General features: G+C 43.1%; 1 protein-coding gene across 1 annotated transcript in view; it reads right to left on the bottom strand.

Annotated features, from left to right (window-relative positions):
- TDRD9 (tudor domain containing 9) overlaps window positions 1-14,414 on the bottom strand; it is a 2,495,642-nt gene that overhangs the window by 1,255,409 nt on the left and 1,225,819 nt on the right. The window contains exon 20 of the mRNA XM_086937885.1: window positions 6,864-6,917. Within this exon, the coding sequence (XP_086794011.1) occupies window positions 6,864-6,917 (54 nt within the window). The remainder of the gene's footprint in view (window positions 1-6,863; window positions 6,918-14,414) is intronic.

The raw sequence follows: 14,414 nt of genomic DNA, 5'->3' as shown, positions 1-14,414 counted from the left end.
CTGACATCAGCGCGCATTGTGGACACCCAAGTACTCTTCGTGACGTCATTTTGTCGCGGACGACGCAAGTGACGGATGCGGAGCCACAGGCCGCCACCTACTGACGCGCAGGGGTACTGCTATGCAAACCTTTCTGGATCCAGTCTGACGCCTGGGGATAGTCTAAGGTAAAAAATCTATCTCTAACGTGTCTTTTTCAGATTGAAGGGTTTACTTCTCTTGAGGGAGGAAATGTATTCTCCTGCTGGAAAAACCAGCTTTTGGTAAAAAGTGAAGGACAGTTGCCCCAAGCCTAACCTTCTTTCAACTTCATTGGGTGTCATGCAATTTGCCAAGGGGCATTTTACAGAAAATAATAATAGGATGAGTCCAATTTAATGGGCATAAATGGTAAGTCTTTGAGACGATATTGCTACTCATGGGTAATACATGAAGGGTTTACAAGAGACTTCAAAGGCTTATCAACAATTTTCAAAGGTAATCTAAGGATTTTCACACCTGACATGACAAGATATGGGTACGTGTAGTGGGGATATAGTATTATTAGGGTATTGAGGATATTGTTAAATGTCCCCCCCAATTTTCCCTCCTTACTACTAAGAATAATGTTGCTTGCAGATTCTAAGAGTGCAATGACCCTTTTACCCCAAATAATGGCTGTGCACTTGTTTTTCGGTTGCACAGTACAGATCTAACTATTCGATATTTTTTCATGCAAGGGCCCAACACACAGAGTCTCTGAAATAGTTGTAGATCTTGGTGTGGGGTGTCTTTGACCAATATCCTTTGGAACACAATTTTGATCAATCTAGGCATGTCAGGCAGGGTATGTGGCTGCTACATGGTTGAATGCCTAAAGGCAAAGTCTTTATTAAATATCTCAATGAGGAGGGAGAGCCCTATAGCTTCCGTTTGGAGCTTTTTTCAAAACATTGGATTAGGAAACGGGATTCTACATTTGGGTGATAAAAAGGTATGCTGCAGAGAATGCTTCACTTCCAAGACTCAGAGAAAGGACCCCAAAAGAGTTAAGTGACTAAATCTTGAGCCGCTTACTGGCCAGCTACCTGATTAATATTGAGTTTACAGGTATACCCAAGACCCTGACCAAGTGCTTGGGAACTTTGGTGAGAATACTTGCACATCTACAATCACAATGGCTTTAAAATGCAAAGGTCATCCAAATGTCATACACAATACCTAAACACTGCACTGGCACCATCTCAAACCACAGATACCCTTGATGAATAAGAGGGTAAACATGGAGACATATATATTCTAAGAAGGGAGATTCTGGTCACAATGATAAGAGACTGGTTTAAGCTGGATATCTATAAAAAGCACATGATCGTAAAAGCACATCTGCATGTGGGCAAAACATGACTGCTTGTTTGGGGGGTGTATACTATTCCTAGTGCTGGCAGTACAAGTCAGGCAGTTTCCGAGGTGTTCCATGGCTCCAGAGCATATATCAAGTGTTGCTTTGCATAATTCAAAACATAGCTCGACAATGAACCCATACACATTCTCAAATTGAGGTGCTCCATCCACATACCTGGATCTCACCATGATTTTAGTTGCATCCCGACACTGATAAATTGCCTTATCCAGCAACATACATTCGTCCAGGCCACAAAGCCATTACTCAATTTTAAGTAGCTCCCTGTTAGACCGGACCACCTTTGGGGTGGTATTCCCCCAGAGTTTTTGCCTTCACTATCTTCTTTGTCTTGAACCCATTTTTGCTGCTATTAGGACCAGTTGTGCCACGCTCCACCTTAACTTCCACTATGAGCTTTAACCACTGACCCTGGAAGGACTCTAGACTCATTTCTTGGAACATGGCAGGCTTGTCCTCTAAGTTCTCAGATGAAAGGTGGTTACAGTTTATTAAGTCCTTTCACATTATTTACTTGCAAGCGAAATGCAAAGCCAAGAATATTTTTTTCCTAGAGGGATACAAGACCATCTTCTGCCCAGTGATGGGCTCTAGTGCAGGCAGAGAGAGGGATGGTCTCATTATTTTTATAGCTCTCGGGTATTGTGGCATTATGCAGATCATGAAGTCAGACTCCCATGTGTTCCAGGGCGTAAAAGTGCGCATTGGGAGAGCTCTACCGATGGTAGTAACTAATTTTTTTAGTGCAAATAGAGGGCCGGACCTCTAATTTTATAGCCTTAAGTGGCACCTTAGACTCATTGAAAGGGATGGTCCTCGGGCATGAGAATCTTATCCTGGCTTGGGATTTTTATTGTCATCTGTGCCCAAATTATTTTATACCTGTCACCCAACACACAACACACAACCTTGCCTGATTTCGAAGGACTGGCACCTGGAGCATACCACAGAAGGGGAGGAGATAAATAACCTCTTACACATGCCGAATTTGGTTTTTACCTTAGATCAGCTGATAACCTGGTCTAATCCTTAAATACCTCTGACATATAATGGAAGGGGATCCGTCACGATTATGAACTTCAGTTTTGCATCTGCTTCCATGGGTTGGCCTCCTGCTTCCTTCAATATTTTATATAGCCCCTACAATGACCATAACCCTCAGACCAAGCCCATGGTGGGGCTAGGGAACGAACCAGAGGGGCTTCAAAAGCCCCAGGGAGCCTTACCCCCCCATTAACCAGGGGCGGAGTTTACGCTGGTCGCAAGTAGACACTATGGCTTTTAATTAGTCCGTTTGCTGACTGACAGCAGGAGATACTCACCTACTTTGACCTTTAATGCTGGGCGATGTGGTTTTCAGTTCTTTTGCCACCAGTGCTTAGTCGGTTTATGGGCTATTATAGACCCTGGTGGTTGGGCATCGCCCAGCTCACCCTTCACTGTTTGACTCAGAGTGCTCCCAAGCCCTAAAGAATCTTAAGAAAGCTCGGAAACAGTCGCCTCGCGACAGAGAATGGGTGGCAAATTGCAGTCGAAACTATAAAGGAGCCCTGAAAGAACGGACGTATCAATTACAGAAACAGGTATGGGCTGTTCTAATCAAAGCTGGCGACCTGAGGGATTCTACACTCTTTTGGAAAATTATCAATAACCTCTACTTCTCAGTGCCATCAAGACCTGTCCAATGTCACATCACCCCAAAACAGTGGGTCACCCATTTTGACAGGGTATATAATTTTGGCCTTCTTGATGGGTCTTGCATGGCTATTGCACAAAGCCCAGCAGTCACACCAGTTACCTCCTCAATGAAGAAAGTTCACAGCAGCATTGAGAATTTGTCTTGGAACAAATCACCAGGCCCGGGAACGACATTGAAGTTTAGGCCTCTGAACACTTCAATTGCACTCGATGGGGGGGGGGGGGGGGGGGGGGGGGGGGGGGGGGGCGCACACTTTAGCCCTTTTTTACTCACCATTTACATCAATGGTTTAGGAGCTCCCCTCCAGGGATTACAGTCTGATTGCCCCAGAGTCTGCAGGACATCTTAGCCGGTTTACAATATGCTGATGATGCGGTGCTTATGACTCGTGCAACCCTGGGACTGCAGGTTTTATTGACGGGTTCGTTGTTTTTATGGATAGACTGGACCTGACAGTCAACTTTACAAAGTCGTACGTTTTGGCTCCCGCGGTCTCCAGTCAAAACATTTAAAGCAGGCTCTCACACTCTAGTGAAGGTCCCAGCCTTCCCTTATCTGGGAATTCTATTCGATGAAAAATGTTATTGTAAAGTATTATTGGAGGGAAAGCTGAGCGATCTGAACAAATCTATAGGCACCATTGCTAGCTACGCCCATAGATTTGGATCTTGGGTACCAGAGGTGATTTTAAAATTGTATTAGTCTATATGCACCTCAAAGATGCTATATGGTAGTAAAGTATGGCGGTCTATTGCAGCACACAAGTTCCAGGAGGCCCAAATCAAGTCAGATCTTGTGGGTCCCTCAAAGTACCCCTGCCTATGCAGTGCACAAAGAGCTGGGTGTTAATTTTTTAGCCTACCAGGTGGCAGTAAAGTCTCTATTATGTTGGGTAAAATTATGGTCTAAGGAGAACAAGGACCTTAATCGCCTGATTATCTCAGACTGCATGTCATTAGAGCATGCTTTTAAAATTCCCTGGCTACAATATGTAAAGGAGTCTTTTTTAGCTCTGGGTAGGGCAGATATTTTTCTTTCATTTGACACTGTAAGGCCTCAGGACCTTAACATTATAAAAGATCTATTCTTTAAATACACCTCTGCCCTCCGTGAAAACACTGAGCACTGGAATCAACAGTGAGGGTGCTTGCCTTGTTAAAGACAGTCCTGGGCCGGGAAAATTACCTCTCCCCCCATACAAGTGCAACTGACAGATTTTTTTTCACCTGTTTTAGGTTTAACAGCCTTCACCACCTTTTGGCATCTCCATCTGGTTTTACCCCCCAAACACGAGAGGACCATGCGGCTGTTACTCTAGATCTCTACAGAACATGTTACATTTTGTTCTTATGTATAAATATTTTACCCACCCAAGAAGGCTGTTTCTTCGCCCCCTTTTAAAAGAGCCTGAAGTTTAGGCAAGCCAGAGTGTCACTTATGTATCTACAGATGTTGCCTAATGAACTCTCACACTGCGCAATGGCAAGTTTCCTGCAGGCTGCCTACAGATCCAGATTATCTAGACCCGATTGACCATTGAATGGTCATCTGTTTTTTAGCACTGCTTTTTCTTACCCTTTTTAAATCACCATTTACTAGGAGTGGCGCTTTATCTTAATTTTTTAATTGGATGTGCCGTGTTTTACCTGAACTTTTAATTGGATTTATAATGATGTTTTTTCTATTGCATGATTGTATCTTTTATGGCTGCGATTGCTCCTGAATAATAGTAATAATAATTATAATGCTATTAGAACCAGTGGTAAAGGGCTTGTGCATCCTCCTTTAAACATGGTAAAAATGTCCTACTCATGATGTGCACATTTATTTTAATTGTAAGTCCCTAGTAAATTGTACTACATGTACCAAGGGCCTGTAAATTAAATTCTACTAAGTGGGCTGCGGCACTCATTGTGCCACCCACTAAAGCAGTACTGTACAAACATGTATCAGGCCTGCCACTGCAGCCTGTAGTGCAGTTTTAAACTGCCATTTTGACCTGGCAAAATTAACCATTTGCTATGTCTAAACCTTTCTTTTTAACACCTATCAGTCACCCCTAAGTTAATCCCTACAGCTTCACAGTGTAGAGTTCATGGGGTTTAAAAATCAAGACTTATGGATGTAAGCTTTACAGGTCTTGGCTGTGAAAAACTCCCAAATATGTGTTTTTACTGCAGCAACGTTTCTTCTCCCATTGAATAACACTTGGACACTTTATTACACTCAATATGGTATTTTTTGGAGCAGATAGAGAACTTCTTTCTCCACTCATCTGAATTTGACTTTATTGTTAAAGAAGATTTTAAAGTACGACTATAAATCACTATTCTGGCATTTTGCTGCCTAAACCAAATGTGCCTTTCTGCCAGTGTCACATGGCTGTTAATGGCTCTCCTCTGGTAACGTGAATTTCTTCTAGGCAGGGGACAAAAAGGCCTTGGCTGTGGAGTACGGTGTTCCTCTCCAGAGCAGGAAGGCCTGAGGTGGTGTACTCAGACCTTCCTGTGCTTTAAACGGTAGCCTGAGGTCTGTACCCACACCCTTAGTGCCCTTTGTCACCCTAGAGAGGTCAAAGCCAAACACAGGGGAAGGGCAAGAACTGACTAGAACCATTTTAGAAGTAGACAAAGAGAGTGACCTTCACAAACGAGGAAGACTGACCTGCTTACCTTGAATTCAGGATCCCAGAAGAGACCTCTAGAGTCAGTTGGCTGGACAACTGTTTGAGCTACAGGGTTACAACAAGCTTCCAGAGGTCATCTTGCAACTGCCTAGCCAACCAGCACCAACTGAGACAGCCAGGACTCTGCTGCTGGCCTTTGCTGGAGTGATTTCTGACCCAAGGAGGTTCCTCCTCAAGTGCTGGACCCTTGACAGGTGTCAGAGTGTAATCCTCCAACCTGGAGAAAATCCATAGATTCTAGGCTTTGTGTAAGCAAATGGCAACCCACCAACAAGAAGCTCCATCCGTGACAAGCTCTCTGTCAAGCTTGCTTCCGGGATAGGGAAGACTTGGCTTGGCAGTTCGGGATGGACTTCTCCCATGAGGAACAGGGTCAAGACTGATTTGCATATGTCTAGGTCTGAACTGAGGTGGCAAAGTGAGATAAAGAACGATGATGGATTCAATCCACAACTGAGACTGGGAGAGAGTGTCTGAAAAGTTACAGTGCTCCGTCCTTCATCTCCTTGTGTTCGCTTTGGTCACACTACTATAGTGGCAGATGTATAGTCATGCAGCACTGAACAAACAAAGCATATGTCAAAGACTGATACCTTGTAGTAACACATTTTCTATTGTTTAGATTGATTGCATCTCTACTCAAATAGAATCTTTTATCACTGTTAAGTGAACTCCTGTTGATGAGAATATACATTTTACATCCCAAGACACCCAGCATACACTGACTGGTACCACCTATCAATGGAAACCCTTGACACTCAACCAGTGCAATGAAGCGTTTTTGTGAAACCCACCAGGCGATACAGGAAAAACCTCTACTTGATACTGTAGGGGAAGTTTTGGAGTACGTATAAATGTTTAGGAAGAACCAACATCTTAAACAGATCCAGCATGCCCGTAATGAAGATTGTTAGACAACCTAGATTGTCTAGGTTGACTACATTCTCCTTCCTTAACAGCGACATAAATACCTCAGTACTCAATAGTAAGCCAGCTGAAACATGCATGAAACAACCTGAACAGTTCATCACTTTTAAATGCATTGTATCACAGCATTTAAAGTAAACTTTTGAACCTACCTCACGTATTCTCTTTATCTGAAAGTAGTTTGCTCTTCCCCACTCCAATTCATCCTAATAAGGTAAAGCAAAAATGGATGAGAAAAAAGTATATCATTTCAAATTAATCACTTAAAATGCCCACAAATAACGAGAAACAAGTAAATTGTACGATTTTCCAAAATATAGTAATTAAAGCACATCAATATAAAAAAAACATTATTTAATGTGAAGATTAGCCAATCCTAATTTTTTAAAGTGGGCAAAATATCATGAATTCTCTAAATTTCTTGTCATTACACCTACAATCCTGGCTGGATTTGGATATGCCTTTGCTACAGAGGTATCTATTGTTGCTCCCAGATACTGCTGTATGTGGGAGGGTTACAGATGTGATTTTGAGTAATTTATGGAAAATCCTAAACTGTGCAGTAGCTGGATTGTTTGTGAGGTATGACTCGCACACTGTGCGTATGAGTTGGCTTTTATGAGCCAATCGTCGAGGTAGGGGAACACATCGATGTGTTGCCTCCTGAGGTGTGCTGCTACTACTGCTAGGCATTTTGTAAAAACCCATGGTGCTGTAGTTACCCGAAGGGGAGAACTTTGAATTGATAATGCTGACTCTCTATTGTGAACCTGAGGTATCTCCTGTGAGCCGAATGTATGGGGATGTGAAAGTATGCATCCTTGAGGTCTAACGTGGCGAGGAAGTCGCCTTGTTGGAGTAGTGGTAGTAGTTGTTGTAGAGTGATCATATGGAAAGGATCTGAGAGTATGTATTGGTTCAAAGGACTGAGGTCTAATATTGGTCTGAGGGAGCCATCTTTTTTGGGAATGAGGAAGTATAGAGAGTATACCCCAGTCCCGTGATGTTGTAATGGAACTGGCTCTATGGCACCTTTTTCCAGCATGGATAGCACCTCCTGTTGTAACAGCGTGATGTGTTCTTTGGACATTGGACAGTGTTTGGGCAGTATGTTGGGTGGAGTAGAAGTGAGTTCCAGGCAGTAACCATACTGGATAATTTGTCTCACCCACCTGTCTGTAGCGATAGCGTTATAGACTGGTAGGAATTGAGTTATTCTGCCTCGGACTAGTGTTAAGTGGTCTGGAAGGAGTGTGGAAAAGTCACTGTTTGGTGGCGGTGGAGGCTTAAGTGTTATTATTACCACGTCCTCTGCCCGTGTTCTTGTTCCATCTATAACCTCCTCTATTGAAGCCTTTATTAAGGGTGCCTTGTGTAGTGCTCATGAATGATGAAGAAGTTTAGGATGTGTTGCCTCTGCCTGAGCCTCGAAAGGAGGAGCGACGAAAGGAGCTTCTAGACTGTTGAAATTGAAGTGCACCCATGGACTTCGCGGTGTCAGTATCTTTTTTCATATTTTCTAAGATGGTATCAATCGCAGGGCCAAATAAGAAATCCTGGTTAATGGATTGATTGAGTATGGTAGATTGCACTTCATTTTTAAATCCAGAAATGCGGAGCCAGGCATGCCAGAGTAGTAATACACTAGTGTTGACAGACCTAGCGGCTGTATCAGCTACATCAAGGGCGCATTTTATGGATGCATTAGTGATGAATATCCCTTCCTGTATTAGGTTGTTTGCTTTTGCCTTAAAGGGTTCTGGTAGGTGTTGTAATAATCCCTCCAGTTGGTCATGGTGTGCTCTGTGAGAGCGGGCTAGGAGAGCTTGGGTATTGGCAATCCTCCAGGTACTTGCTGCCTGAGAAGCCACTTTTCCCTGAGGCTTCTAAAATTTTTGACTCCTTGTCAGGAGGTGGAGCATCACCTGTTTGTGAATTTGCTCTTTTCCTAGCATTAGATACAACTAGGGAGACTAGTGGTAGCGGAGACCTGATCTAAGAGGGGTCTGTAGGGGCCGTTTTTTTTTTTTTCTCAATTCTTGGATTTAGGACACGCGCCCTGGCTGGGTCTTTAAAGATGTCTGGTGCGTGCTTTAGTACTCCTTTTAGCATAGGGAGTACACGTTCACTCTTCTCTGATGTTGGGAAGGTGTTAAATAGAAAATCCTCTTCTATAGGGTCAGTGTGCATGTGTACGCCATGATACTGAGCTACTCTGTCCACTAGCTGGTTAAAAGCGACAGTGTCGTCAGTAGGAGATGGCTTTGTGGGGTATGGAGAGGGATCGGGTATGGGTTGTGTATAATATGTGTCATAAGGATCATTATGGTTTCCTTGCTCTTCAGGTTGTATAAAATCATTCTGAGGATCTTCACTCCTGTCTTCTTCCTCATCATATTACATAGGCGTAGGAGAATATGGAACATAAGGCATGTTAGGAGTGAAAGGAGGAGGTGTGAAAAGTCTTGAAGGGGATGTAGCAAAGTCCTTTTTCTTAGGAGCAACAGGAGAAGGGGCTTCAGTGTCCAGTCTTCTCTTGTTTTTATTGTAGAGTGCTATATGTCCTGTATCAGGGTGCACATACAGTCTGTTGTTCTGGTGACACTGGATCTGGATGAAAAAGTTCTTCCTCCACTCTCCGTGGCTTCGGTGCCGAGGCTTTTGGATCGGACGCCTGCTTTTCCTTATTTTTAGTTTTCGGGAGAGTTTCAGACTCGAGGACCCTTCTGTGTGAAGCTTTTTTCGGCTCGACGGATTTGTTTGGGTCGAGTGTCTTTTTAGGCTGGACATCTTTTGTATGATAGGCAGCCTTCTTTGGCTCGATGGCCTTCTTTGGCTCGACATCTCTTTTCGGCTCGACTGCTTTCTTTGGCTCGACTACCTTTTTTGGCTCGACGGCCTCCTTCGGCTCGGCGGTCTTCTTCGGCTCGACAGCCTTCTTCGGCTCCACAGCAGTCTTCGGATTGACGACCTTCTTTGGGTCAACGCCCTTTTTCGGATCGACGACCTTCTTGGGATAGACGGTCTTCTTCGTATCTGCGAGCTTCTTGGGGTTGACAGCCTTCTTCGGATCGACGACCTTCTTGGTGTTGACGCCCGTACACTGCTCTGCTGCTGTTTTTGAGTTGACGGCCTTCTTGTGCTCGACGACTTTTTTGGGTTGAGTTGTTTTGCTCGATGCCTAGGCCACTTTGGGAAGTGTTTTGCTCGGTCTGGGGGTACCGGAAGGCTTGGGTGTGGTCTTCGGAGCAGAGTCGGAAGGCGGGGCTTCTGAAGCAGTGTTTCGGTCGTGGCTAAGGCTGTTAGGCGATGCTTTGATCGGAGCCTTGTCTGGAGGTGAAGGCAGGTAGGGTCTTTGGTACTAATGGTTTGCCCTGGTGTGATCTGGTCCTCTACGGTGACTATCTCCAGGTCGTCTGAGCCCTCCGCCTCTGGGAGTTCATGTTCGTCGTCGAATATGTTTTCTGGTTCTGGTGCCTGCCGCTGCATCGCTTGTCGAGCTGCTCTTCCGTTCCGGATAGTTTTCTTCGACCGGAACAGAGCACAAGCTGGACAGTGTTCTCCGTTGTGCTCCGGAGATAGGTACCTGTTGCATACCTTATGCTGGTCACTGTGTGGAAATTTAGATGCACACTGTGGGCATCTTTTAAACGGGGGTCCTTTTCATCGGCAGGAGGCCCACGAGGCATCGAAAAGGCCCAGCGGCCCGCGTCGATGACCAGAGAGAAATGGAAGTGTTGTCGAATCGAGGGATACAGAGCGGAAACAATACCGTCAAATTTGGTAGGTTCTGGCTATAGAAAGTTGAAAAATATCAGTCCCGAAGTTGGAGCTGTCGAAGTGCATCCGAACCCAATGGCGGAAAAAAACAATCTGAAGATGGAGAAGATGCCAATGCGCACTGTAGTCACCTATCTCGTGATACTTCGAAGACTCTTCCAAGACAACAAGGTGCAACCATCCGGACCCAACACTAGGGGCGATCTATGCTAAGATATGAATTCAGCAGCCCACATGCCTCGAACATTTTTATATGTCTTCTATTTAGATGTTTTTAATCATGAGAATGCAAAGGACACAGTTTAACGAGTAACACTTTTTAAACTCTCCAACGTTCGAAGATAATAATGACCTTATATGTGTTTCTATGGAAATCGAAACCTTTACAGCGTCACAATTTGTAACTTTTCCCAACATGTGCACAAGTAAAACAGTTAAAACGTGAGCACATGTAAACTGTAAAACGTGACATCTACTTAGGCGGAGCCAAATCTTCCTTCGATACACTACTAAACAATCAAAAACTATATTAACCACACTTATTGTGCGATTAGTTTAATTTTTGCATGTTATTTCTGCGTCGCCAATCTGTGATGCAGGTTCCCTTTTCTAGTATCAGATTCTTGTTTTGTGTCAACAAACATATTCCGGAGTTGTAAGTTGTTTCATTATGGCATAGTAGATAGTTATAATTTTTGGCTATTTGTCAATATTTAAACATTTATATCTAGAAAAAAAGTTAATTCATGTTTTTCCATTTTTCTCTGTAACCTTAGCAGATAGATTACAACAAACATTGCTCATTTTCTGACTCTTTTCAGCTTATATATTGTGACTTTCTATATTATAATATTGACACTGTACTTCGCTTCAGAGGTGTTGGTGACACGTCGGCGCACACCCTAAACATATACAATCAACGTCACAACCTTCCAGTTGTTAGTGTGTTTTTCCCCAGGGATCATATACTGTTAATATGTATATTATAATATTAACAGTTATGCTGATCTCAGTGGAGTTCATGACCCATCGGCACAAAGAGTAAAGATATATAAACAAAGTCACCAGCTTCTGGTTTTTAATCTGTTCCCCCCTTTTGATCATATACTGTGAATATATATATATGTATTATAATTTTCACAGTCATCATCTCAGAGGAGTTTATGACCCGTCGCCACGAAGAATAAACTTTTTGACCTCGCGGAGAAAAGAAGCTCAGAAAATAAATACCACTCAAAAGTATTTCGTTATGGATGTTCTGTTAAATAGATGACTATTTTCCTTTTCTTTTTACTGTAACAATGGTATCAATCGTTATATTGTAATAGATTGTCCTATTGTTACAGAAGAGGAATATGAGTTTTGTCGGCACCATCTGTAATACAGATTACGAAACATTAGAACGTACATGATCAGATATTTTTTTCAGGGAGCATATTTTACGAAATTGCAGAATAAAAAATATAGCTTTGATACATATTTTGTTACTTTAAATATTTGATAAACCCTACATTTCTGAATGTTATTTTCCAATTTCTATTACTCTCATTTGCGGTTCCTATTCACCTTCTCCCTAAAGAATATATAGGACCAGTTCTGTATATTAAAATAGTATTATCCTATATATTCTTAAGTGAGCATGTGATCCTTTTGACCACTGTACAGAGTTAATAGTGTTCCTAACCTCCCCTCTACTACTTTCTTTACCCATACTCCTTTGGAAGTGTGTCACAAATTCACTGACAACAGTTAACCGTTCCCACCCAATAAGGAGCAAACTTGTGCTCGAAACACTTTAGCCAATACAATGTCCATGTTATTCCGCAGAGGAGGAAGGAATGAATGCCAAAACCTCTACTTTTAATGCTTCATAGCCAATTAAAATGAAGCTTTATAAGGTCTCGCTTGGAACACGTTACCCAATGAAATGTCCCTAATACTCCGCAAAGAAGGAAGGAATCGCTGACAACACTTTTACTTCCAACAGTTTACAGCCAATCAACATTAAGCTTGGGAAAGTCCTCTTTGGAGCACGTCAGCAAATCAGATGTCCCTCTTACTCCACAGAGCGGAAGTGAATAGCTGGCAACACTTCTACTTTCAATAGTTCGCAACCAACCAACATAAAGTTCAGGAAAGTCCTCCTTACAACATGTAAGCCAATTAGATGTCCTTGCTACTCTCTGGAGCAGAAGTGAATTGCAGACAACACTTCTACTTTCAATAGTTCGCACCCAATGAACTTTAAGCTTGTTGTTAGAACACCTTAGCCAATTAAACGTTAAATTTGTTCCACGCACACATACAGAACACACCATCCTACATATTAATATATTTCCTGTAACAAAGTGACTATATCTGTAACAAAAGTGAACACTGCCTAATAAATAAACATTATTCCACATTATATTAAAGAAAAGCCGCAATAAGCTGCATTGTTGTTTTCCCAATATAATTTCCACAGCCTACTGCACCCCACTCCCAACATGAGTGAAGCCCCGGGATTGTGGGGGCCCCAGGGAACCCCTGCTAATATTTTTATTATATTTTCCACTGACTTCTACGACTAACGGTTCCTATGGAAAAAATGTAAAACTCCAGCACAGTAACTGTTTTGATTACCAACATTGTGCGGTGAACTTCTAACCCGTGTGCTCAGTTAAATGTTCCATGAACTGTTACTATGGTAACAGGCAGTAAGCAGTTTGGGGGTAGGTTTGAAAAGTACTGGCTGTACAGAAACCGCTATATTTACCCAGGATCCTCTACATAACAGAAAGGAAAGCAAAGTAAGACACAACACTGTGTAGCAGATTTACAAGCCCCTTAAGCCACTTTCGCATCACTTTTCCCATCTTAAAAATGATGCAACAGTAACGCAATGAACTTGTAAATCTGCCCCTATGCACATTACTAGCAAAAGAAGTACACAACTATTTAATTCTTTATCGATCACAATTAGACAGTGTTGCTTCACGATTCACAATGTACTTCAATAAATACTTCGTGCTTATTTAAATGGGAGACGGGATTGTCGACATTACAAAACTTAGGGGCATATTTACAAACACAGCGTTAAAATTGTTGTCGCTTTAACGGCAGCAAACTACAACAATAACTGCGAAAATGGACTTCAAAATCCTTTGTTATCTTACCGGAAGATTTATTCAACATTGCTGTTTGCTATGCAACAGTGAGAGCTAACCCCCGGAACTATAAAATAAATGGTGCCTACCCCTGGGACACTGTTGTTTCCTATGAGAGGGCGGGAGTTTCGTGGCTCCCGCCCTCCCATAACAAAGTTGGTTTGGATTTTGAAAGAGAGAGCAGGGAAATCTGTTCTCTCTTAAAATCCAAACTAGATTGCTTTTCCACATGCATGTTAGAATCTCCCCATGTGGAAAAGAAATGCCGGCTCCAGAAGGACACAGGGAACCGGCGGGACCGCGAAGGAATTTTGGCTCCTCCCACAATCCCCAACATTTTTTATAAAACCCGGGGGATGGTGTCCCCGGGGATATTAGAAATTACTGATAGAGGATATTTTTTTACGGCAAAATTAGAAGTCGCTGACCCAGCACGCCGCTTAGTGCGGCCCCCTGGTGTGCATGCGTGGGATGCACGACTCATAATCTGTAGGGTGCGCGACTCCAGCGCCTTTCGCGCACAACTTCTACGCATTTGGGAGCCGGCATTGCTTTTCCACATGTAGAGCTACTAACATGCAGCTCCCCATGTGGAAAAGCAATCTGGTTTAGATTTTGAAAGAGATAACAGATTTCCTTGCTATGGGAGGGCGGGATGTGCACCCCGGGACACTGCAGAAGCCGGCCTTCCCACAATACATAATGCCCCGGGCAGCGGTGGTCCCCCAGGTTTTGGAGACCTTGCAGCCCCCCCCCCCCCCCAACAATTTTTTTGTA

The sequence above is a fragment of the Lissotriton vulgaris genome, chromosome 9 (assembly GCF_964263255.1).
Source record: "Lissotriton vulgaris chromosome 9, aLisVul1.2, whole genome shotgun sequence".
Lineage (NCBI taxonomy): Eukaryota > Metazoa > Chordata > Amphibia > Caudata > Salamandridae > Lissotriton > Lissotriton vulgaris.
This window is presented reverse-complemented; position numbering and strand designations above follow the sequence as displayed.